Raw genomic sequence first — 24,695 nt, 5'->3', positions numbered from 1 at the left:
TGTAGAGTCATCAGAATCCCAGGCCAATCGTGGGTGTGCTTCCTGCCATCTAACCAGCGGGCAGCGCTGGGGAAATCTGGAGAGGGACATCATCTGCTCCACAAAGGCGCCCCTCGTCCCAGCCAACACAGAGTCCCCCAGCCCCCTTCCACATCTGCCTCCCCTCTCCCCCGGCAGCTCTGTTGGCCTTTTCCTGCCGTCTGTCTCCAGTTCCCGCGTCAGCCCCTGTTCAGGCCCCTTGGCTCAGCCTGGGCCCAGCCTCCATGGCCCCCGGGAGGGGGAGAGAGCTGTCTCCTTCTGTTCGTGCACAAGCACTTGGGGGCCCTGCTGTTCCACGGCCTTCATTGTTCATTGCCCTGGAGCTGGCCTGTAAGTTAGGGATGAAAGTGTCCCAAGGAGACCATGCAGCCATGCAGCTCAGGTTGTCCCTGGGGCCTTGCCCTTGAGTGTGGCAGGTGCTGAGCTGGTCACCTTGTTGGCAGGTTCTGCTTCCTGAGGCTGGCATGGGCTGGGACGGGGAAGGACCTGGCCAGTGCTGGGTCTAGCTGCAGGATTGCTCTACAGATGCTCCGTCTTGTCCCTCTGTTGAGTCCCAGGAGGCTGTGAGCTTCTGGAGCCAGCAGCATGTGTGTGCTGCTTCACAGCAGGGAGAGCTGAGCAGAAGAGACTCAGCCAGGGCCCTCCACCCTGCCTCCGAGCTGTGCGGGAGGCCCGTGCCAGCATGTGAGTCCAGTGGAAGAACCAGAGGACTGATTTGGCGTCAGTGTAGACACTGCCAGAGCATTTCGGAAACCGCAATGACAGATGAAGCACAGCCTGGACCGCACTGGTGGGTTCCACCTTGGTTTCGATTCATCTGGAATCCAGTAACTGTTCACTGTTGAGAGAGACCACCATAGAAAAATGCGCTGATTCACTTTACATCACCCTTTTGGAAAAAGAAGCACTGATACTGCAGAGTCTTGGGATTTACTCTTAGTATCCTTCCGCGTGGGGTTTAGGAAATACTTGTTGCAGGTGAAAAACAGGCACCCGTTGTGCACTGACTTGTCCTCAGATGCAGGATTTGGAGCTCTAACTCCCAGCGCGCCTCCTGTAGAGACGGACCTTGAGGAGCCTCTGAGAAAGGTAGCCAGGCAGAGCTGGTGTCCTTGGGAGAGGGCGCGCCTGTCTTGGTCACCGATGGGCTTCCCACCAGAAACCCGCCCGCCAGCACCTGGCCCTTGGACTTGTAGCCTCCAGATGGTGACAGCCTAGGACTTCATTGCTTCAGCCCCTGGCCTCTGGCGCTCTGATTTGGCAGCCCTGGCAGAGCCAGCCAACACAGAGAGCTAACAGATGGCTTGGCCCTCGTGTTAGTGAATCGTGACGAGCAGCTTTTCCTCAGCCCCTTTCCTCATGGTCTCCCAATCCCCGTGTCTTGTGCAGGGCCCAGTTTATGAAGGAAGGCCCCTTCACTAGGTGGGCGTGCTCGTCTTCTGAGCCAGGTCCCCTCCAGCCTGGCCCAGCCTCCACCCTCTCTCCAGAGCCACTTGCTCTGGGCCTGGCTGCCCACAGCCCAACCCCTGGGCTCTGCCACTCGCTCCTGAGCGTGTCCCGCCCCGGGGCTGTGAGGCTGGCCTTCCCCCTGGGGACTAAGCAGCATGGGAGGCTGTGCGGCCTGAGGACGGGTGTCCACGGGGCTGATTCTGATGTGCAGTTTCATGCCCCCATCATCTCTAGATCACGGCAGCAGACCCAAGCCAGCTGTGTGCCGCAGGAGAGCACCCGCGTCCGTGAGGAAGGTTCTGGAACCCTTCTCACAGAACTCAGCCTGGAAATGGATTTTTGTCAGCTTTCAGGAGAAGCACGCAGACCTGTCTTGATGCACGTTCAATGGCTCAGTTTTTATTTTGCTTTAAGATATTTACCTGAATATTGCATGGTCATGTAGTGCTTCCTTACTGTACTATATACCCTTGGTTTATTTACCCTCTGGGTCATTTCTAGGAGGGGAATGTTTGTGACTTTAAAATAGACTCACCAAGTAAAAGAGCACAAGATTTTAAAATGTAATCATCTTTGCGTGATTTTCGAGTCTCACATTCAGAAGGGTTTGTGTACAGAAGGGAAGAGGGAGGAGAGTGGACATTGGGCTTTGAGTCAGTGTAACAGCGCTTGCAGGGCTCAGGAGTCCTGACCCCCAAATGGTGGCCTTCGGCACCCTAAGGTCCTTGCACTTGGAGCAACATGCCCCCCAGAACACCGGCTGTGGTATCCACGCTCGTTCTGGGTGGGTTTCCTTCCCGCAGTTCCTGAGTGCAGCCAGTTCTCACAGCCCCGACTGAGCAGAGAAAGGAACCCCGGTTCTGTTAGAAGCTACCCAAAAGGGATTCTGGTTTATCTTTTTGGAATAGAATTTCTATAACCAAAGGCAACTGTGAGCGGAAAAAGAGGAAATCCCTTAATGCAGTCTGGGAAACACTTCCCTCTGCCCAGGAAACTGTATATGATCCAGAATTCCTCAGGCCACATCCCCAGGGCTCTCACGCTGGCGAACAGCAGGACGGAGACCAACTTTAGCAGCTTCTCTTCAACGCCTTGAAAATTCCTTCCTGAGAGCGGGCATTGCCTCTGATTGTCGAGGTGTGGCATCTGGCCATCCACCCCACTGAGGGGTCAGAGGCTCCGACTGCACCCCTGGGGTGAGCGCTGCCCTGGCCCCGAGGTGAGCCTTGTGCTCCATGAGCCAGAACACGAAATGAGACACCGGGCAAAGACGGCTGCAAGTGCATTATTTTATTTCCATATTCAAGAATGAGGTCCCCGTTGCCCCATCTCCGCGGCACCCGCTGAGTGGACAGAGCCATGGATGGAGGTCACGCAGCCTGCACTGCCCAGAGAGGTCAGCGCTCCAGGGGACCGTTGGAGGGTTTGTTTCAGGGATGGGGCTGCTGTCTCTCTTACCCTCTCGTGGCGGAGGCTGGTGTTAATAGGCATTAGATAGACCCACACTGAGCATTCAGAATTAGAGTGGGATTAAGAAGAGACAGGTGGGCATCGGGCTCCTCCCCGTCTCTGCTGTACAGGAGGTGATGCCAGTGTGGGGCTCGGGACGGGTCTGAAGACAAGCTAAATCAAGAGGGGAGTGGGCAGGGCAGGGCAGGAGGGTGCGCAGAGCTCCTCCTCCCGAGGCCGGCCAGGCCAGCCCCGCGTCAGGTTAGTCCTTCAGGAACGGGCACACTCCCAGAGGACGGGCATTTCTAGGCGGGGAACGAGGGGAAGGTTATATTCTCATGCGGGTTAGTGTGTGCCCATGGACACTGCCAGTGTGAGCCACGCTGGCCACGCCCAATGCTAGTGGCCGAAGTGACCCTGTGAGGCCGCCCAGAGAACTCCTGCAGTCGCACTCTGAGGTGCACAGTCTCCTGCCTCTACTTGGGCTCTGGGGAGGAAGCAGCTCTTCACAGTGGCTGCTCCGGGGCCACCTGCACGACATCCCCAGTGCCTGACTCCCCAAGTTCCCGTTTCCTGCCTGGGGCCCTCGCCAGCCCGCGTGCCTCCTCTCCCTCCCTCTGCCGCGCTCGGATTCTGCAGGTGGGGTGTGGGGGGCCGGCCTGGAGGCGCCCCCCTCTCTGCACCGCCCCACACTGGTCTCTCTCAGCTGCCCAGCCTGCGTCCACGTACCAAAAACTCCCTGTGTAGTAAGCCACTCCTGGACTGTCTAATCCTGTTAGGAAACGTAAAGGGTGCTTTAGGAGGCGGGAGAGGGCAGGGGAAGGAAACCAAGGAGCTCGGATCAACAGTCCCACGCCCTGTTCTCTGGCTCCACGGCAGTGCCCGCGGCGAAAGCTTCAAGGGGCAGCGCTGTCCCAGCAAAAAGAAAGTCTAGGGGTGGAGTTGGGTAAACCAGGGGGACACCACGGGCCTCGACCTACAGAGAGCAGACCCCTAAGCTTCAGGGCCACGTACAGGGCAGCGAAGACCCCGAGGAAGCTCATCTTTAAATGAAATGTGACAGTTTTGAACTTTTTTGTTTCCATTTTTTGCATTTAACTAGGGGTCAGAAATGGGCAGTGGGTGCCGAGTGCCTGGCCTGCTGCCCGCACAGCTCCACGGGGTTAGGAGGGTGGTCTGCTCTAACTAGCTAGTCCATGCACATGGAATTAAGGTTTAAGGCGGTTAGGTTAAGAAGCGGAGGACAGGGTCTGGAACAAGGAGGCAGGGCTTCAGCGTCTCGCCATGGGGGATCCGGAGCGGCTGTCTTTTCCTCCCTGGGAAAAGGAAGAGACACGAGTTAGGTGAGAGCCCCGCTGCTGCCCCACTGCTGGGGTCACCTGATCACAGACCACTTGAGATGCTCGTGTTGGCACCCTGTGCCAGAAAGAAAGGTGCTGCAGGAGAAGACGCCTCCGTCGCCCGCGCCTCCTCTAGCAAGTGCTGGTCCACCCCTCGGCACTACGGCCGCTGAGCCTCAGCCGCCTCTGTCCATGGCCACAGTGTTTTGCCTTCAGTGGGCACTTCAGTTCTTCAGCCTGGAGTCCAGGCGACTGAGGGTGATTGGAAACGACAGGGGTGGCTGCGTTGCCGGAAAGACTGCAGTGCCCGTGAGCGCAGCAATCGCCGGGTGCACCAGAAACGCCACCTGGCCGTGGCTGCTCCGGGGCCTGGCGCTCCGCGTGCTCCTTCTGCCACACCCAGGCAGGCCAACGGCACAGAGGGCGTGTTCACACCTGACCGACAGGATCTCACCACCCTGCCCGACGAGCCATCTCAACACGCGCCATATGAAGGAAAAAAGGGTTGGCACTCGGATTGAGAGGGAGCCCAGGCCTGCGGTGACCACAGCGTGAGGGAAGCGAGGGCCCTGAAGAAGGGACACTGCACTCAGCGCCATTCAGACAGACCTGGGGGACCGCACTGCTTTGTGTGTGTGTATTTTAAATGATCAAATTTCACTCAACTTTTGCTCTTACTCTGTGGCTTTCTGTTTTTAATCTTAGATGGTGCCTGAAAATTGATCTCTCAAAGATTTCATTTGTCCCCAGAAAAGCAAAAGGCTCAAGGAGCATGCTGTTTGCCAGGGGCAGGCCAGCATTGGAGACAGCAGTCTGGACCTGGTCCCCAGGTGCCCAGCAAGAGGGTGACTTAGGCACGGGGCCAGGGGTGTGCCAGTCAGGGTGGACAGCTCAGGACGAGCGGCCTCGTTTCTCGGCTCTGTGCATTGTAATAGGACTCTGCATTGGAAGCTTGTCTAAGCAGTTTTATTTTCGCAGGTGACAGCTTAGGGGAGACCAGCCCCCCGAGACCCCACGCCAACCTTAGGAGTCGGCTGGGCTGGTTCACCTGCTGACCAGCTGCTGGGCCTAGAGACTGAGGCGGCCCTCCTGGGCACTCTTGCTGCCAAGTCCAGGAGGGTAGGAAAGAGATAGTGAGTGTCCCGGTCCCCACCAGGCCCTGCCTGCCTCCGGCCCTCCTCATCGCTGGGACATTCATGTGGTCCACTCTCTTGGCTCCGTGATGGTCTTTCAGCCGCCCAGCCACAGTGGGCAGTTAGGAGCATTAGTCGCAGAAGTCGATCACAACCACACTAATTGAAAAGTATTTACGTTTGATAAATCAAAGCCTCCCTGAACTACCCAGAAATTTAAACATTTCAGCTGCTCTCAAAAAGAATCTGAGGAGAGTTTTGAACCTATTTAGGAAAACACACATTTCACTCACTTGCGTCACCCACACACAGGCATGGCAGCCCCACGCGGACACTGTTCTGGGGTGGCCCCAACCGGTTCTGACTCTCAAGCATGTGGCAGGAACCAGGAGGCCCCTGCACCTGTCCCTGAGGAGCAGGACCAGGTGTCCCAAGTAGAGCCTCTGGGTGGGCAGCGTCACCAGCCCTGACTCACCGAGTGTGCCTGACCCTCGCTGAGCTGGTACGCAGGAGCTGCCTGGGGACGAGGCTGCTGTGCCCTCAGGTGTCCCCACACGCTGCAGCTGGGGGAGCCCCAGTATGAACCAGGTGTCAGAGGGTTCAGGACAGGTGTCCTCCTGGCTTGAGCCTCCAGGTCACTCACAGGAGTGGCTGCCGGGCACTCTCTTGTCACAGCATTTTATAGCGGAGGCAGAGCACATCAGAATGGCCCTCTGGCTCGAATGTTTGGGGAGTCTTTTTTTTTTGTACTTGGTCACCTCAGACCACATCTTGAGGGGCGGAGCTGGCCCATGTTGAGCCTGGCCGACCAGGCGGCAGCTCAATTACCTTCTGTTCATTTTGTGGGTTTGGGGCTTTCCAGGGACAGAGCCATGCTGCATAGGACCTGTCCACGTCCCAGGACCCTCCAGCATCTGGGCTAGGGCAGACATGCACACATGCACCCACCAGGGACATGGAGGGACTGTGTGGCCCTGCTGTGTCTCCGACCAGGGACGGAGCCTAACACACACACAACTCAAAGAACACATGGAGTTAAAGTTTAGGTGAGCACTTTGTCACACCACAAACCGTGAAACCTGATGATTCCGCAAGGCAGTCAGGGGCACAGGGAAGTAGGCCAGAGGGGTCCCCACCGGCGACGACATGAGTGCAGGGGCCAGCCCTCCCAGGACTCAGTACTGCAGGACAAGGGAGAGCATGGTCCCTCCTCCAAGCTGACAGACCTCAGCAGGGACACAAGAGGACCCCTTCTGCGGGCCAAGTTGCCTGGGCGAGCCCAACAGAGATGCCCAGGGCAGCCGTGCCGACGGTACTCAGTTCTCCTGTGAAATCCCACCTCCCCGACGTGCTGCCACCTCTGGCCTGAGGCACAGAGTGGAAAGCTGCAGGCGGAAGGATCCAGGCGCCGTCGTCCCCAGACACCACAGGGAGAGCCGCGCAGCCCCGGCGTGGGCGCTGTGGCCAGGGGCAAGAGCAGGCGCCCAGCCGACCCCCACGCAAGGCCGTCCTCTCCTGTTTTCAGAGAGTCCTGCAGCGACGCTAGTCCTTCACCAAGAAGATGCAAGGGGTCTCTCAGGGCACAGTGGCATCGTGGGCTCTAGGCTTCCTGTCATGACAGACCAAGTGGCCTGGCCTCTGCCTCCTTACTGCGTGGCTTGGCTCATCATGGCGTGATGATTAAACCCTCATTTGCTTGAGAAAACAGATCACAGGCAGAAGGGTCCAGGCGATTCCCCATGGAGAAGCGGGCGGGCCATCACTGAGACAAGGCTTCTTCTGTGACAGAGACCGTCACTGGCCGCCTGGGGTCACTGACCGCCTGGGGCTGGGAGGAGAGGCGCTCTGGCAATGACCGAGATCAGCATGGCCTGGGCCGCCTCCATCAGCGTCCCCGAGGTCCTGGGTCTCACCCAGAAGGCACCATGTGAAGTCTTGCTGGAACCTCGCCTCGATCGATCGTCACCTCCCAGTGCCGCTGTGCGACTCCCAAGGCCGCCTCCCCTCGTCCAGCCAGAGAACCCCAGTCCAGCCACCACTCCTGCCACCATGCTCACTAGTCCTAGCCAGAAACTCTTGATCGTCATTTCAACACTAAAATTCAGGTCGCACCTGTCACTCCATCCTTGAGCCCGGTGCCTGATTCACGGTCATGGTCAAGCCACGTGGTACCTGCTGCTGTCCTCCTGCAAGCCCCCGAGGCCTTCTCCCGCCCTGTCCCTGCCCTCCTTCAGGTCTTTGCCAAGTGTTCCTGCTGCGGGGTCCTCTGTGGCACCCGACGGGCACTGTGGCCCGCTCCCCAGCCTGCGGAACACGACCACTGCCTACGCTGCCCTGCCGTCCCCCGAGGGGCCCTAACTGGCTCTACACCACTGGGCACCTCTAGAGCAAGGCCTCTGCCCAGGCGCTGCTTCCTCTGCATTGCTCAGGTGGGCATCCGGGCACCAGGCACATGGTGGGTGCTTTGAATGAGCATCCTACAGGGTCACACCTGGCACCCTTGCCCCGTCCATGGATGCACACCAGCCTGGGTCCACAGCCCCTGGCCAGCTGGGCGGCTCAAGGCCCAGGAGCCCAGGTCATGTGGCTTCCTTGTGAGGCCACTGCTTCCGGGCAGTGATGGTCCTGGATTGTCCCTTTCCCCAGGTCAGAGCACCTGGCTTCCAGGCAGCTGAGGACACTCCCCTTCTCCAGAGGACCTTGGCCTTTCAGTTTGGATGTCACTGTGACCTCCCCGGGCCCTGGATGGACAGAGGCCAGACAGAGCCCTCTCCACACTGAGACCTGAAGTGCAGGGTGGCTGAGCTGGGCAGAGGCAGGTCCCTCCCTGTCAGCTCCTCCTCTGGACGGGCAGAGAGGTCGAGGAGGCCCTGGAAGGAGGCAGTGAGGCTGATCCCCCTTCGTCTCAGAGCTGTGGGCCCTGGTGCTGCCTGATGTCCCGGAGGCCTGTCCTGTCTAAGCCAGGGCTGCGCCCACGTGTCCTGCCTGCAGACCTCTGGGGATGTGGCAGGACCAGGCACCCCAGAGGGCAGATGTCCTTATGGGGCAGCTTGGGACTTGGCTCAGGGTAAAGGCCTGGGCTGGGGGTGTGGTCGCGCTGCCCGCAGGAAGGAGCCCTGTAGGCCTCCTGACCATGGCCCCCAAAGCCCCAGGAGAGTGCCCTGAGAGGCTCTCCCGGGCCGTAGCTGCCCTGTCCACCCTTCCACGAGGCCCCTGGATGATCTGCGCTCTGCCCGCTTTTCCTGAAGCAGCACCTGGGCCCCACGGCCGTCATCAGTGTCCACAGGGGAGCCACGGCCCCTCCAGCGGTGTCACATTGGCTGTGGCTGGCTTCCATGATGGTGCAGAGGTGCGCGGACGTCACCCCTTTCATGGATGAGGAAACTGAGTCTCAGAGGTGGGGGCCACGGCCACAGGCTCAGGGACAGCGGGCTGGCATGGCCCCTGACGCCACGGGCCCAGGGCCTTTCAGCCACAGCCCTTCCTGGAGGGGCTTCAGTCATGGCTCAGCTGCCACCGGAGATGAGCTGTCCCACCTGACACCCAACGTCAGCGGCATCCTGGCTCGGTGTTTGGCTCACAGGGAGGCCTCAGGAAAGCCCGTGTCTTAAACCGACCTGTGCCTTCTGCAGCTCACTCCAAGTTGACTCCCCAGGAAGCAAGGCAGAGGGCGCTGGCCCAGCCTGCCCCCTGCCCCGAGCTCTGGGAAGAGCGTGCCTGGGGGCCCTGGTGGTGGACGTGACCCTTTGGCCAAGCTAGCTGGGGCTTCTGGAAGTGACTTGTCTATTCACCGAGCTCTTCCTGGCTCCTGGCCTCTGGGCTGGGCCATGCTTTGGCCTGAGCCCCTCGGGGTCCAGGGAAGGGGCACTGTGAACAGTGTGCAGCTCGAGGCCCCTGCCTCCCAGTGGGGAGGCCCCGGCGTCCCCAGGGAAGGAAGGTTACGTTACCAGCTTAAAGATTTTGGAAAGCGTGCCCTGGGCGTCGTGGGCCCCCTTGAATCCCTTGTGAGCCGATCTATAGTCAGAAGCTCTGCCTCCATAGCCAAATCCTGGCTTCTGCCCCTCGGCCCCCTGCAAGAGAAGACCAGAGCTCAGTGTCCACTCACAGCTGCCACCGGGGCGCACCAGGGGAGGACCCAGGCCACCGGGTGGAATCGGCGAGTGGCTGGGGAGTCGCAGGTCAGCCCTAAGCTGAGAATGGAGGTGCGGAGAGGTGCCTGTCCCCAAGTCCATCAGACAGGGCTCTGGCTTGGCCAGGCTTTGGTCTGAGGCCCAAGCACATGATCTGGCAGACCAGAGCCACCGTGGTGCAGCTGCTTTCCTACATGCTAGGGGTCCTGAGGAGAAGACGGCCAGCACCCGGCCTGCCCCGGTGCAGGGAGGGTCCCTGAGGCAGCCGCACCTCGCAGACACCAAGAAGAGCGCACAGGCCTGTCCCCACAGTCTGCCTGGGTCCAGGCCTGAGAGGATCCGGAGTCCTCGTACACAGTGAGGTTTTGAGGCTCATCCCTTTTCTAAAGGGCAGAGACACACTCCCCAAGTCTCTGGTGCAGAGGGAGCTCTCCAAGGGAGTCAGGAGACAGCTTCGTTGGCCACCGCGTGGCCTGGCCCAGGCTCTGTCAGCCCTGGCTGCGGGCAGAGGGCAGGGCAGCCAGTGGCCCCCAGATGGCAGGCGGGGGCGCAGCGACCTCACTTTCTAGCTAGGTGACCTGAGGCTGCTGTCAGAAAGTCTCTGCTTCGGTCTCCTCATTTGCTCCTGGGCTAGTGCCATTTCTCCCCCAGGCTCCTGCCGCTCAGGGCCAGACACCTCCACCCTGGCCACCAGGACCCCGCAGCCTGCCCCTCACTTCAGGAAGGGGTGCGGCTCCTGGTGGGAAGTAGCAGTGACCACTGAGGTGAGAGCATCAGCGTGTCCCAGACTTTTCAATACACGGATGGCCAAACGGGAGCTCCCACGGCCAGCGTGAGCTCTAAGGGGACATGGACGTGGGAAGACCAGCCCCTGGATGAGGGCCTGTGCCCACAGGAGGGCCACGGGCAGGGCCCAGGATTTTGCCTCTTGCTTTATGAACAAGAATGGAGAACCGTCCTTCCCCAAGACGCTAGTGACGGGATCAGCCACCTCTTGGCTGCCCCTGGAGCCTGAGCATCAGCCCATGGTGCTTTACTAAAGTCACAGAAGGGCCTCGTGTCAGGAAGGACTTGGAACCAATGTGACCGTCCCTTCATTTTGGAGGCCTTGAGGATGGGATCCAGAAGGTTCCAGCTCTTCAAGGCCACCTCCAGGGATCTGGGCAGCACTGAAGCTGGACCCAGGGTCCTCTCTTCAGGCACTGTCCACCCTACGGCTGCCTCTCCAGCGCCTTTCCTTTCAGCCTGCCTGCCAGAACACGCGTCTCCTTTCAGGTGAAACTGTCACCAGGTGATCAAGCAGGGTTGGGGACAGGGACTGTTGCACAAAGGCCCAAGCACCACATACTGGAGGCAAGCCCGCTCCGCCCTCGCACCCCAGAGGTTTCCACAGACACACAGACTCCGTGACGGTGACAGTTAGGAAGTGCTGGGCCAAACAGACAGACACCGTTAAGCGACAGAAACCCACACTTCCCGGACCGACACTAAGTCCTCTGTCTCACTGTGGTGGTTCTCCCCAGAAATAAAGCGCTCTGAGCACGGAGTTCAGAGACCGGCTTTCGGGCCCACCATCGGCTTGCCGCCTCCTCCTCTGGAATCCTTGGTCACTCTCATCTTTGCATGACCTAGAGTTTATCAGGAAACACACAGCAGAGCGAGCAAGACGTCGGTGACCGTCTGGAATCCAGCCAGGGAAACAGACGTTCCCACAGCTCCAGAGAACCACCCCCAAACCACGTCGGAGAGGGAGTTTGCTTCAGAAAGAGCGACTCCACCAGCTTTAGCAGGACCAAGCCGAGAGCAGAAGGCAGGGAGGCTGTTAGCCTCCGACTGACTGGAAAAAAGGGGGGTCTTCCCACCCGCACGGCCCCTCCAGAGATGGTGTGCACGGCACCCGGCAGTCCACGCCTAGAAGGTAAGAGCAGGTGAGGCAGTGGCTAGCTCCAAATTTCTGGGTCGAAGATGATTTCAGTTTTCAACATCATCTTCATCTCCTGCTGGCACAGAAAATCAAAATTAATCAGCTGTGAGCTGGTCCACGGTCATCTCCCACGTGAGCATCACCTGTTTTGCAAACTCATTAGAAGCCCAGAGGCAGCCCCAGCTGTCTGCATACAGGTTCCGGCAGAGGTCTCTGCTCGTCCTTGAGGGTGAGAAGAGTTGGGATGTCCCAGAGCTTCAAGAGCCCTGCTCCTTCTCCCACTGGTCATGCTCCCTGCCGCCTCCTTGGGCTGCCTTTCTTCCTGCTCTTCTTCCTTGATACTTTTTGGAAACTCATTTATGGGATGCTCATTAATTGAGCGCACAGGTGGCTCTGTACTAGATGGAGGCTCATTGGTTCCCCAGACAGATCCGGTCCCTGCCACAGGTCGGTGTTTACGCCTTCATTTTATTCTGATAATAATAATTTTTGAGGTAAGAACCACTGTGTCCGATATTCGGTAGTGATTGAAGTCAAAGAGGTGGTCAGGGTAGACTGGTAGGAATTTTAAGTAGTCTCCGACACTAGTTTACCACTTCCTGGAAGCTGAACAAATTAACCATTTTATAAATCTTCATGGAAACTGTGCTGTTGGTATTAAAGACCCTAAAATTCCCAAGGAGGCGTTTCTGGACGGCTTTCTGTATGAGTTTTAGTTATTACTGAACACACACACACACACAAAACCATGGGATCTTGTGGGTTAATGGGTTATCATAAATCACAGAACCAGATTCAGCATCTTTAGTTTTCCTCAGCTGCATCGTTCCTTAATAAACTTCAACATTTAGGATTAAAGGTCAGCCACGGTTCCCCATTTGACCTGGTGAGACCCGTTCTCCCCCTCAGCGGTACTGGAAGGAAACTGGGAATTCTCTCCAGCACGGGCTGCCCGGGGGCCCAGGCAGCTCTGCTGGGAGCCCTCAGGAGAAGAGGCACCGGCCTCCCAGTGCCTGGTCCTGGAGCAGCAGGGTCTCATGGGCCAGAGGGGAAGACCACGCCTCACCCCCAGCCCCAGGAGGAAGCCACCGTTAACTGCTGTGTGCGAATTGGTCTGGGTAGGAAGAAAAGGCAGGACTGTTAAGCAACTGAAAGAGAAGGAACACAAGCGCGGGGACTGTGCAGAGCAGAGGGAGCAGAAGCTGAAGGGGGATGCGTGTCACCTACCCAGCTAAATCTGCTGAGGGACAGTCCTTTGCCCTGTGTGAGGAAGAGAAGCAAACAGTGACATGGCAATCATGGGAAGAGAGATTCTGATAAACAAGCATCCGAATCCGAACGGCAGAGCCCCGAGGGGGTGGACAGGGTCCATCCGGCTCCAGGGACCAGCAGGGTCCCCTGGAGCTCTGTCCCAGCCCAGGGTTGCTGGTTCCTGCTCAGGGAAAGGGTGCGGCATCTGCTGGGCTTGTGTTCGTGGTCAAGGAGGCACACGCCCTGGTCTGCCAGCTCCCTCCAGGGTGCCACACGGCCCAGGCTTTGGGGTGGACGTGAGTAGCCCTGAGTCCACCTCTGCTTTCGGGGCATGCTGGAGTTTCCAGGAAGCCCTATGAACAGGGGGGACTAACAGGAGTGTTCCAGGTCTTACCTTTCCTTGCGATGGAGGTGGCGTGCGTGGTGTCACCTGGAAGACACACAAGAAGGCTGGGCTGAGGGGAGCCACCCTCCCTCTCAGCAGCCCACTCTCCCAGGGTCGGACTGGCCATGTTTGCACACAGGGGCTCACACCAGTGGGCAGGAGCCCGCCACCGTCGCCCCGTCCCCATTTCTGTCCAGGTGAAGGAGGACCGAGCCTACAAGTGCTCCAGGGATGAGCAGGGAGGGTGGGACACACATTGAGGCAAGGCACCCTGTGACAGTTGGGCTTTGCGGGGAAAGCCCCCGGCCCGTGGCCCCCGAAGTTGCTTACCAGAGTCTTACCTTAAAGTGTCTGCTGCGTCGGGTGCTCACCATTGGAAGCCCACCATTTTGTTCTTGGTTTTATTTCATTTTTTTATTTTTAAGGTTTTGGTATTGGGAATTGAACCCAGGGGCACTTGACCACTGAGCACTTTTTATTTTTATTTCCTATATTATATAATATTTATTATTTTCAATTTTATTTTTATTATGTCCAGTCCTTTTTATTATTATTATTATTTTTAAATTCTGAGACAGGACCTCACTAAGTTGCTGAGGCTGGTCTTGAACTTGCAATCCCCCTGCCTTGGCCTCCCCAGCCATAGTATTATAGGTGTGCAGCACTATGCCCAGCTGTTCTTATGTTTTAATAAACTTCATTTTGTTAAGCAGCTTTAGATCTATGGAAAAATTGTGCAGAAACTGTACATTTTTCATGTACCTATGAGAGTTACCAAACGCTCTGGGCAGTTTCTGCCATTAACTCTGCACATTTGTTACCACTGAGGAACCAATGTGATACATTATTACTATTAACCAAATAGTATAAGGTCTGCTGGGGTCGCACTTCCTAAGGCTTGGACAAATGTCTGTCCCTCCCTCGCAGTGTCACCTGGAGCAGACGCCTGTGCTCCGTCTTCCTGCCTCTCTCTCCCTGACCCAGGCAGCCACTGACCCCTGTCCTGCCTCACGGTCCTGCACAGCCTGGGCCTGGTCTCGGGAGAAGCAGGCTCCTTGGCAGCGTGCCGTCTGTAAGGGCAAGGTGGTTGAGAAGTGCTGTTTGTGACCTGGGGCACGTCCCTGCTGAGGGCTGAGTGTCTGAGGCCAGCACACCCAGGGAGGCTGCACGCCAGCCGCGGGGGGAGGGGTCCCCAGCCTCGTGACCCCCCCTCACCATCTCCGGGTTCCCCTGAGCCCCACTTACGATGTTCTTGAAGAACTGGACTACAGGGTTTTGGTCTTGGGGCCGGCCATGCTGGGACTTCTGGGGCAGGGAGCCGTAGTGGGCAGTCTTGGCTGCATGTGAGTCCTGAAAGAGAGAGGGCGTGACTCAGATGGGCAGGGGCCTGGTCTCTGTTCCTTTGTGGGTCGAGATTCTCTTTCTTCTTATCACTAAGGACCTTGTGACGGGAGGCCCCCCGGCAGGTTTGGAGGTCAGGGCCGGGCATTGGGTTGCGTGACTGTGACTTGCTGGGTAGATGTTTGTATCACTGACTCAGCGGCTGGTTCTCCTGAAGCCAGGAACTGACCAGGCAGAAGTGACAGTAATTAAAGGCAATTCATCTAGGACCGGGGCAGGTGAAATGCTAATTACCCCCAGGCTTCTGGTCTGGATAGAGAAAAATGCTCAGGAATGGTGCACAAACCACCGCTAACAGCAAAAGAGGACCCTGACCAGGTCTGAGGCTGTTGGCAGCATGTGCCGGCCTGTTTCTCAAAATGTCCCCTGCCACCACGGTGCCAGGTCTGCCCGATCTGGGGAGATGCTGGCTCATCTTGAATAAGAAGGATGTGAAGAGGCACTAGCTGCAGTGTGAGCTGCAGTGTGAGCTGCAGTGTGAGCTGCAGGGTGGGCTGCAGTGTGAGCTGCAGGGTGGGCTGCAGCTAGGCGGGGTCCACAGTGAGCAGAGGTCAGCCCTGCACAGGAGGAGCCAGCCAGTGCACCATTCATCCGTGCAGAGCCTCAGAACAGGACAGTTCTCAGAAAACCAAAGGAAGGACTCAGGAGCCAGCAGCAGAGCACAAACTCGGTTTGACTTCTCCCCCGACCTTTCATGGTCCCTCCCAGAACCCACGTGGACGTCACTGTAGTGCCCGTGAGCAGCCTGCAGCTGTCGGGCAGGAGTTACGCAGGGACGCCCTGGAGACCATGGACAGCAGAGAATTCTGCCATAGCCAGGCAGCCGGCTGTGAGCGCCCCGGGTCTGGCTCCTCAGGGCATGTGGGAGGGAGGACCCTGCCTTCACAGACAGTTTCACCACCAAAATGCCTGAAGGTGCATCTCTGGAGCTTAAGAGAGCTCATCTTCCAGGCTTGGCTCAACAGGTGACGATTGTCGTTAGAGAAACAAGGGCCATCGGCCAAGTGTGCCGAGTTTCCCAGGCATGCACTTGGTGACATTTGTGGCTACTCCCACCTGTGGGTCTTTGTCCCTCAGACCCTCGGGCCTGATGCCTCGACTCTTCCTGGTCTACTGCCCCATCACTCCCTGGATGGTTTTCCTCAACGTATTCCTTGCTCTCTTCCTACCGGCTCCTGTCATCACAGGGACACAGAAGCTCAGGGATTCACCCACCAGGTAGAGACCAAGGCTCCAGCCTCTAGTCACTGCCTCCTGATTCTTCCTTCTGAGTCTCCCCTCTGGCCACACTTCACAAGGTGGGCTGCAAGCTTTCTGGGCCATGTAAGTCCAGTCCCTTTCTGTCACACAGGCCCAGTGGCCTGCCCAGAGTGGGGTCCATGCCCCAGTGCTGATGAAAGGCTCTACCCTCTCCTGGCCTGCACCTACCCGCCCACCAGGGCGACACCCGACACCCGCCCTGGAGGAGGGCCGGAGCACATGCACCCTTGGGCCTCAGTGGGCCTCCTCACTGACACCTCTGCTCCGGAGTCACAGAGCGCTGCTCAGGTACCTGTGGATGGTCTGTCCACCTCTCCAGGCTGTGAGCGCACCAGGAATGGGGCACTCGTGTCGTCCCGCTGCCTTGTGTTGGTCCCGCTCACTCCTGACCCACGGCCAGGGCAGATGTGAGCCATGCTCTGCAAATGCGGCAGGAGCAAAACAGACCGGCCTGCCCAGAGTTTGGGAACCAACTTGTGGGTGAAAGAATGATCGTGTTTCATCCCTGGATTTCTTAATAACTGATCCATGTGTTGACCTCTTAACTGTTCCCTCCCCTCGCACTTCTCGCTTATCAGCCTCCGGGTCCCAGCTGGGCCTTCAGCCTTGCTCAGCAGAGGGGCTGGCCACCTGTGCTCTTCTCCATACACAGGTTCTTCTCTGCCCGGGCCCAAACGTCCGCAGTGCCTTGTCCTCTTGCTGGTTGCTGTAGGGACATACTTGCTTGTCCTCCTCAGAGGCAGAGCCTGTGGCCTTGACCTGACCATGTCGCCTGGTTCTTAGTCCAAGAACCATGCTATCTAATTCTCATGGGGTCGTCTGTCTCCCACCAGTGCTGGGCTTGCTGACCAGCTGAGGTCAGCCCATGACCGGCGTTGTACCGGCGTCCCAGTGGGACGGGGGTGCAGAATGAAGAGTCAAAATGCCTGGGCCAGGGAGCTGGTGACGTTGTTGCCCTAAGAGGAGCGACTTTGCTTCTCTGGTCTGTCCGTCAGGCAAAGTTACTGCCTAGACGCAGCCCTAGGGCCTGAGGTAGACTTTAACAGCCCTGAATCAGCTCAAGCTGACCCGGCCTGGAGTTGAATACCACGTCCACCAGCTGAGAGTCAGGTCTGGAGTCCACCGTGAATCCCTCACCTTGTGATAAACCTGGAAAGATGCCTAGGACCTACGTGGAGGTTCGGTCGGGTAGCTCTCATCCTGTCAAAGCTCGTTCATGTTGTGAGATTTAGTGAAGAATTATGTAGACCAAGTTATACACGTGCATACCCACTTTGAATAAATAAAAATCATGATTTTTGTAAATTATATTTATAATGAATATGTCACCAAACTTTGGAGGGGGGGAAGCAATTTAAATATTTTAAGGAGCTCCTGAAGTTGGTAGGTTGCATGTTAGCTGGAAATGTGAAATCAGGCATCAGAACTGTTCACGAGAAAGGAAATTGGAATACTGAGATCCCTCAGCACCCAATTAAGTATGCCATAAGGAGCAACTATCTAATCAGCATGTAGACTGTTTCGGTCACTTTTAATTCAGAGCTGAACATAAACAATAAATCCATGTGTTAGGAATCACACAAACTTTGGTTATATTTGCACTGAAGACTGGCTGGATCATTTTGACTTAGGCTTTGGGTCCAGATTGTCAGTTGCACAGATGATTTGAGGGTAGTCATGTGGCTATCATTGTTATGCTATGCTACAGTGGTAGTGGCCTTTTCCCTAAAAGGACATTTAGAAAATCACAGTCTTATATAATAGCAATGAAGAGTTAAGCAAAATTTTTACAGATTTTTGTAAACAGCACTGTATAAAACAATGGAGAAGAAACAGGATATTAGGTATGAGTCTAACAAAAACTGTCTCCCACCAGTGCTGGGCTTGCTGTCCAGCTGAGGCCAGCCCCTGACCAGCATTGTACCTCCTTCCCCCAGTGGGACGGGGGTGCAGAATGAAGAGTCAAAACGGCTGGGCCAGGGAGCTGGTGAGGTTGTTGCTAGATAAAGGCTAGACGTTCAAGAAGACCCAATTGGAGAAGTCTAACGTGGTAATGGGTTAGAAGACTCACCATGGTGAAGCAGTCAGCGGTCCCCCAGATGACATAGACAAACTGATTCTAAAACTGTGCGAAAAGGCAGAGGAATCAAAATGACCAAACAAATGAGAAAAAGAAGAGCAAGTTAGAGAGTCCCACTCCTGAAGATCTACTGCTTAGTGACAGAAACACCCTGTGGATTTTTGACAAGGGTTCAAACACAATTCGGTTCAAGAGGAGAGGACGGTCTTTTCAACAAATGCTTCTGGAACAGTTAAATATCCATATGCAAAACCCCAAACCCAAATCAAACCAAAGAACCCCTTCATCCAGATTCACGCCTTCTCTGCAAGCTGACTTACAAACGGATCATAAATCTCTATTGGCAACGCTCAACTCTAGAACTTTAAAAGGAAACAAAATAGTCATGGTCTGGGGGTGGGCGAGAAGGTAGACCTGACACCAAAAGGTGATCCATAAAGGACAGAGGGGACCACTTGGGCCTTATCAAAGCCTCACACTGTTTTCTGCAAGAAACCGGGTCCTGCAAGAAAATGAGAAGACCAACTACAGACTGGAAGAAACCGCAGTGACTCCCATGTAAACAAAGGGCCTGAAGATATGTGGAAAGCCCTCAAAACTCAAGGAAGAAAACAAACAATTTGGCTAAAAAATAGACAAAACACTTGAATAGACGCTTCACCAAAGAGGCTCACCTAGGTCAGGTCAGCCCGTGAAACAGACGCCCAGCACTTGGCCATCAGGAAGATGAGGAGAGCCATGGAGTGGCATGGCCACAGGCCTGTGAAAGGCGACGGACGGGTGCTGGTGATGCCGGTGAGCGAGGGTGTGGGCATACACTGTGTGGGGATGCAGACAGGGGGCAGATGACTCTGAAAGACAACTTGGCAGTTCTTAGAAACGACCCACCTGCTTTCATATGGCCTGCAGTTCCGCTCCTGCTCTGGTTAATAAAACAGGGATGAGGCAATTTTTTTTTTGGAAATATTTTTATGATGAAAATGTTGGTCACCAACATTTTGAAGGAAAAATAATTGACATCTTAAATAAAACTTACTTTCTTACAGAAACCCGTGCCTGAAAGTTTATAGCAGTTCAGCTCATGATCACTAACAACCACAAGCAACCAAAATGTTCTTCTGTGGATGGGAGATAAGTGCACTATGGCATGTCCACACAACGGAATACTACTCAACAGTGAAAGGGTATTAACAGAATCTGGGAGCATGCAATGACTCAAAGGCATCTCCAAATTATGTGGAGAGAGAGAAATCATTCTAAGGGGTTTTCATGCTACATAATCCCATTTTGTGACATTCTTGCAAAGGCAAAACTATAGCGAGGGAGACCAGAGCTGGGCTTGGCAGGGTTTAGGGTATGGGAGGAGGGGTGTTGTACCTTTAGTAGTGGTGACAGCTACCCAAATTTCTACAATTCTAGAATTTATAGAAGTGCACACAAAACAAGCCCATTTTACTATGTGTTACTTTATAAAATAAGATATAATTAGGCCCTTGGTCATGGACTATCACGTATGGGGGCCTGTGGCCGGGAGTCTGTACCTTAGCCACATCTTAACCCTCTCAGCAGCTCTGCAGTGTGCCGCTGGGTGGCACCGGCGCTTTGACCCTGTGTGTGAGTGTGACCATGGCATTAGCCACCTCCAGAGCTCCCTTGGCTGCCCTACTGCGCTCTCCCCACAAGCACAACCCCCTTCTCCAGGGAACTGCAACCCGTGCACTTCCCTCTGTAGCACACCGCCCCAGGCCCTCATGGGGGTGGAACGTCAGCGGCTCTGAGGCAGGCTTCCTGGGCCCTGGAGGAGGCTCAAGGCTGCTGGGTGCTCTCACACCTTCCTGCAGACAAGGCCATCCGTCCCAGGCCAGAAGAGACCAGGACGTGTGCCAGCCCCAGCAGAAATGATGAGTGGCGGGCCCTGGGCAGGTCTCTAGGGGAGGAAGGGGGATCCCGGGTAGCTTCACAGTCCAGCAGGAGCTGCGCACCTGAAGGACTGTGACAGTGGGGAACAGTGCCAGGCCAGGGGAAGTGGCCCTGCTGGGACAGTCACCTCACCTTGGCTTCTCCCCTGCCATCAGGAGTCAGTCGGAGCCTCTGCCCCAGGACCCTGGGTGCGTAGGTCCCTGGGGGAGGTCAGTTTCTTTTGGGCAAGGAGATCTCTGGTGAAGTGCTTTTAATTACATCCACTAAGCTGAACAAGAAGCAGACTCGCTGGCGTCTCCGTCACTTGCTGGATCTGAGCCTGCCTGTGCTGGCTGGTTTAAGCGCTGTCTTTGCAGGTAGCTGAATTGCACAGGAAGCATGAGAAGATTGGTCCACCATAAACAAGAAAGGGCCGCAGGGCCAGTGCCCCCAGCAACACTGGAACCCAGCAGGCAGAGGGCCGGCACCTGGCCGCCGGCCCCCTCCACGGGGAGGCCCGCGGGGTCAGCACTGGAGCTGAGCGTTTGGATGCATGGAGGTCAGGAAAATGGTCTAATTTTAAAAAGTGTTTTCTCCAGTTTAGAAAATTAATAATACTCTACAAGGTGCCAAGTAAAGTTGAGTCTGTGGAAATGGTAGCACTCGGGGGACTCGGGTTGGCACTTTGATGACCTAATTTTTTGACCTGGCTTTATGCACAAACACAGGTAGATTTTCAAGTGGCTTTGAAAGTGATCATGATGTGCACACTGTTTTGTTAGCCTGGGTTTTCTCTTTTACTGACTACTATCTCAGGAACCTCTTTCCATAAAATAGAGGTTTGCATCATGGTTAACAAAACAAACAAACAAAAAACCACCCCAACTTCTTAATGGTAAATAACACGTCAAGAGCTTTAGAAACTATGGGCGGGAGTCACGGCCTGACCATTTTATTTATCTTTGGAATAAATGCTTTCTTCCGGGCCCTGTTTCTTTTTAAGATTCTTTTCCCTCAAACTGTGACAATGCCACTCACCAGCAGGGGGCGCTTGCAGACGGGGTTGCAGGTTCTCTAAGTCGGAAGGGATTTTCACAGTTTTCCAACCTGCTTTAAGGTTGGGGAGAGCCGGGAGTTCTCACATTAGCAAGTCATATCAGACAATCAGCATAGGTGCAGGGCCTCTGAGGTGGTCAGACTGGGTATCCAGTGGCTCCTTGGAATCTAGAGCCTGCTTCATGGAAGTAGGGCAGAGATGTGTGCACCATTTGCACCTGGGTCTTGTGAAAGGAGACAAACTCTCTGCAGAAGGAAAGACTCATGACTCACTGGTGCCTGGGTTCCACGGTTAGGAAAGAAAAAGGTTCCTAGCTCTTACTTGGTGTCTGGGCTGTGAGTTTTCTCTCCTGACCAACCTGGAACACCAGTGGTGAACTGCAGCCGTGCAGTTTCCGGCCAGTGCCCTCCACTTGCTCCTCTGGGTGGGAGTGGGTGGGAGTGGCTCTGCGCCTCCAGGCGCCCCTGCCAGCCCGCTGCACTGGGGCGCTCTCGCTGCTCGCCCTCGGCTCTGTGTGCTTGCTGGACAATGAGAACCAGCTGACACACAGCATGACTGCGTAGCTGAGAGCCTGCGTGGGCCGGTTCGGCTCCCTGTGGCTGCCAGTGGTGCCCGTGGTTCAGAGTGAGCAGCGAGCCCACCGTGGCACTCACGGCCGTCTTAACGCCGACTCCTGTGCTGGCTGGCCTCTCCCATGCCCCGGGATCGTCCCTGACCACCTGGCCGCATGCCAGAACACGTGTCATGTCTCTGGAGAGGCTCTGGCCCCGTTCTGATCAGGAAGCTCATTTTGTTCCTGCACTTTCCGTGGACTTCCTCGTGTGTGAGCTCTCGGGGATCTGGTCCTTCGGGTGTCTGAGTGCCCATGAGGGCGCTGTCCTCCTGGCTTGTGGAGAACAGGCCCCTGGTGGCACTGTGTCTGCAACCTGAGGACCCTGGGAGCCTGACTTTGGGCTGCTACGGAGGGTCCCCTGCGCTGGGTCCCTCACTCCAGGCTTTTCCCACCCTGACCCCGTTGAGACTCTGTCCTGTAGAGATAGGCTGATGTGCTAGGAGTGTCCACCTCAGAAGCACCCGGTCCTCTGTGTCAGGGGGTCCGTGCTGCCAAGTTAGAATGATACACGGGAGGAACGAACGCCTCTCAAAGATGCCCTGAGAGTCATCTGCAGAGTTCAGAGACAACGTTCTCACTCGCGCTCTCTCAGGTAAGTCAGTGAGTCGGCCGCCATCTTGGAACACACATTTCTCCTGTGCCTCCCCAAAGCCTCATTGCGGGAAAGAAGTGCGGAAAGCCGTCCCCAGGCTTCTAATCACAGGCCAGGCCTGGCCTCCCTGGCCTCAGAGCCGCCAACCAGAGCTGGGGCTCCGCCCTGCTTTGGGCAGCACGTCCCAGTACAGATGTGGAGACCGAGACGCAGAAGCAACCAGGGGTCTGCTGCCAAGTCTCCTGACCTCATCGCAGGCGCCATGCCACCTGCCGCGCTGTTTGTGTGGGCTGCGTGTGGGTGGGACCACAGGCCCATGGCACCAGCCAGAACCTAGCAGCAATGAAGAAATCCCCCGACTGGTTATGACAGAAGGAAAAGATGAGAAAAGAATGGAGTGTTAAAGATTGTGTGTGGGGGCTGGGGTGTGGCTCAGCGGTAGAGCACTCGCCTAGGACGTGCAAGGCCCTGGGTTCGATCCTCAGCACCACATAAAAATAAATAAAACATATTGTGCCCAACTACAACTGAAAAATAAATACTAAAAAATCAAAAAATAAATCGTGTGTGATTTCTTTCAAAAGCTTGTAGACTTACCTGTACTAAGAAGCTAAGAACTAGAAATAACAACGTGCTCACATTTGAGAAAAAGAGGTTGACGTCTACCTCTGGAGTCCATCAGATGTGCTGGTCACTGTCTCGGCGCCTGAGGACTCTGGTGCCACAGGACACTCAACGCTAGAAAACCAGCCCTAACTAGTTTGCTACACACTGAGCATTTGACCCACAGAAACTGGCCTGGTGAATGAGACGAGATTTTTCAATTGTCTCGTCATTTTAATCGATTAAAACAAGGAAGGTGTCATTTCCCGCTTCAGAGGAAAAGTTGAGCCTCGACACTAGCAGGTCGCACTGTGCGGATCGTTTCGTGTTGTCCGCGTGGTGGGAAACCCGCCCGCCAGCCAGCATGTCGCCGGGTACTTGCTCCTTTAACTTGCGACTGGACATCTCAGCACGATGCCCGATCTAGAGGGGACGTGGGGACACCTCCATGCTGTGGTGCCTTCCTCACTGTCGTGAGAGTGAAGGAGTCGGTGAATTTGTGCTTTCCTTCTTGTCTCTGGAGAAACCTGGGATTCTCTGCGCTCCGGAGAAGCTGGGCCGTGGTGCTCAGCCGCTCATCTGCACAGCTGTTCGGGACCACAGAGGGTGACAGCGCTGTAGTCTTCCTGAGCAGCTGTGGTAGGTTCGCCGGCGGTGAGGATCGCTATCAATAGCATTAATTTTTTGTGACGGTGAAGATAAAACCAAATACGCTCCTGTGCAACGGTCTTCATCTTTGAGAGCCATGAACCAGTCCTTCTGCCGGGGGTGTGGGGGTCCGCTTTTCTTGTGCCCTCACTGTTCATGACTTATGGGATACTTCCTGTCCTTGAAGACTTCCAGAAACGACCCTCTAAAGGCCTTCTTGCTAGGTAGGGGCCAGCCGGCAGGGCAGTGGCCTGCCTGCCCCAGCCACTGGAAGATCACGGCCAGGCCACTGTCCACTCCACGGCTCACATGAGCAAGCAGCTGAGAGGCCAGCCTCCAGCAAGCAGGTGTGTCGCAGGTTCCGGATTGGGGCCAGAGACCCAGCCCAACATGGAGTCTGAGACTGTCTTTCCGCCTTCCTTCCTCCCCACGTTCCCAGCAGCCGTGACGCCCGGCCGTCCCGAGAACTCCCAGGCTCCTTGTTCATGGGCTGGTTTTGACTGTGCACGTTTCCAGAAGCTATCATCCACTGGTCACAGCGTCCAGTGCATCTCAGGAGAGAGCACTGGACTTATTTTTCCCAAGACGTTCTGACCCTGCGATGTGGGGAGGACTCTGCTGTCTGAGCACACATTCACACATGCAGATTTTCTCAGGGTGAAGCACGTGCCTGTTTCTGAGCCGGTCTTGGGTCAGTCCTGTCACGCTGTGGGCTTTGGTCGACAGCCAGCCGTGTACTACCAACCAGGAGCTTCCTGATCGCTGGAGTCCGCCCAGCCTTTTCTTAAGGCGCAGTTTCCGGTGGCCTGGCGACGGTGCTGTGGTGGATCTCGTGCCTAGGCCATGGATGTAAGTCCACATCTGCACCCCGGGCTCCTGCAGTCACACACATTGCCAAGTCCACATCCTCTGACCTCAGAGGGACGGGCTTTGATGTCTGTTTGCAGCTCTCCTGTCCTGGCCAGCGGCTCCTCCGGTAGAGGACCAGCACAGGGGGCCCCTGGGAACCGGGAGCTCTGTGGGGTTGGTGCAGGGACCATGACGGGCTGTGATTCCCCGAGCTCTGCCGTCTCCTCTCTGATGTGGATCAGCAGCTAGATGGCCGCTGGCTCCCAAGAGTCATTTTGCTGAGCAGCTTTGCGTGCACCTTGGGTGGTGGTCACGCCCTGGAAGCAGAGCACAGATCTGGGGTGGGAAAGGCAGTGTCTCCTCTTCTGCTGGCCGAGGAGCCCGGGCCTCTTCTGCAGCAAGGCTGCTAGACACCTGCTGCCTGCCCTCAGGCTGCGGAAGCGCGGCGTTTCTGACGCTTTGTCCCTCTTCCTGCTAGGATTGTTGGGGGGCAGGTCCTGGGGCGGGTCTTAATGCTGCCCAGAATTAGACAGCCCAGTCCTCGGGAAGACGCTGGGGTCCTGAAGTCAAAGACTCCTGCAGGGAGCCTGCGC

General features: G+C 56.3%; 1 protein-coding gene across 5 annotated transcripts in view; it reads right to left on the bottom strand.

Moving 5' to 3' along the window:
• Positions 1–2,763: 2,763 nt before the first annotated feature.
• The window catches only part of Mbp (myelin basic protein), a 93,922-nt gene continuing 71,990 nt past the window's right edge, over positions 2,764–24,695 (bottom strand). For 2 of the 5 annotated variants that reach the window (XM_078029857.1, XM_013362437.4), the window contains 5 exons: positions 14,346–14,450; positions 13,110–13,145; positions 12,692–12,724; positions 9,358–9,480; positions 2,764–4,253 (listed from right to left, as the gene is read on the bottom strand). In XM_078029857.1, the coding sequence (XP_077885983.1) occupies positions 4,209–4,253; positions 9,358–9,480; positions 12,692–12,724; positions 13,110–13,145; positions 14,346–14,450 (342 nt within the window). In that variant the 3' untranslated portion in view covers positions 2,764–4,208. The remainder of the gene's footprint in view (positions 4,254–9,357; positions 9,481–12,691; positions 12,725–13,109; positions 13,146–14,345; positions 14,451–24,695) is intronic. The other 3 variants (XM_013362438.4, XM_078029859.1, XM_078029858.1) reach the window with 2 other exon arrangements.

This window comes from Ictidomys tridecemlineatus, chromosome 13 (assembly GCF_052094955.1).
Source record: "Ictidomys tridecemlineatus isolate mIctTri1 chromosome 13, mIctTri1.hap1, whole genome shotgun sequence".
In the NCBI taxonomy this organism is placed as follows: Eukaryota; Metazoa; Chordata; class Mammalia; order Rodentia; family Sciuridae; genus Ictidomys; species Ictidomys tridecemlineatus.
Note: the sequence above shows the minus strand (reverse complement) of the source record. Positions and strands in the feature narration are given on the sequence as shown.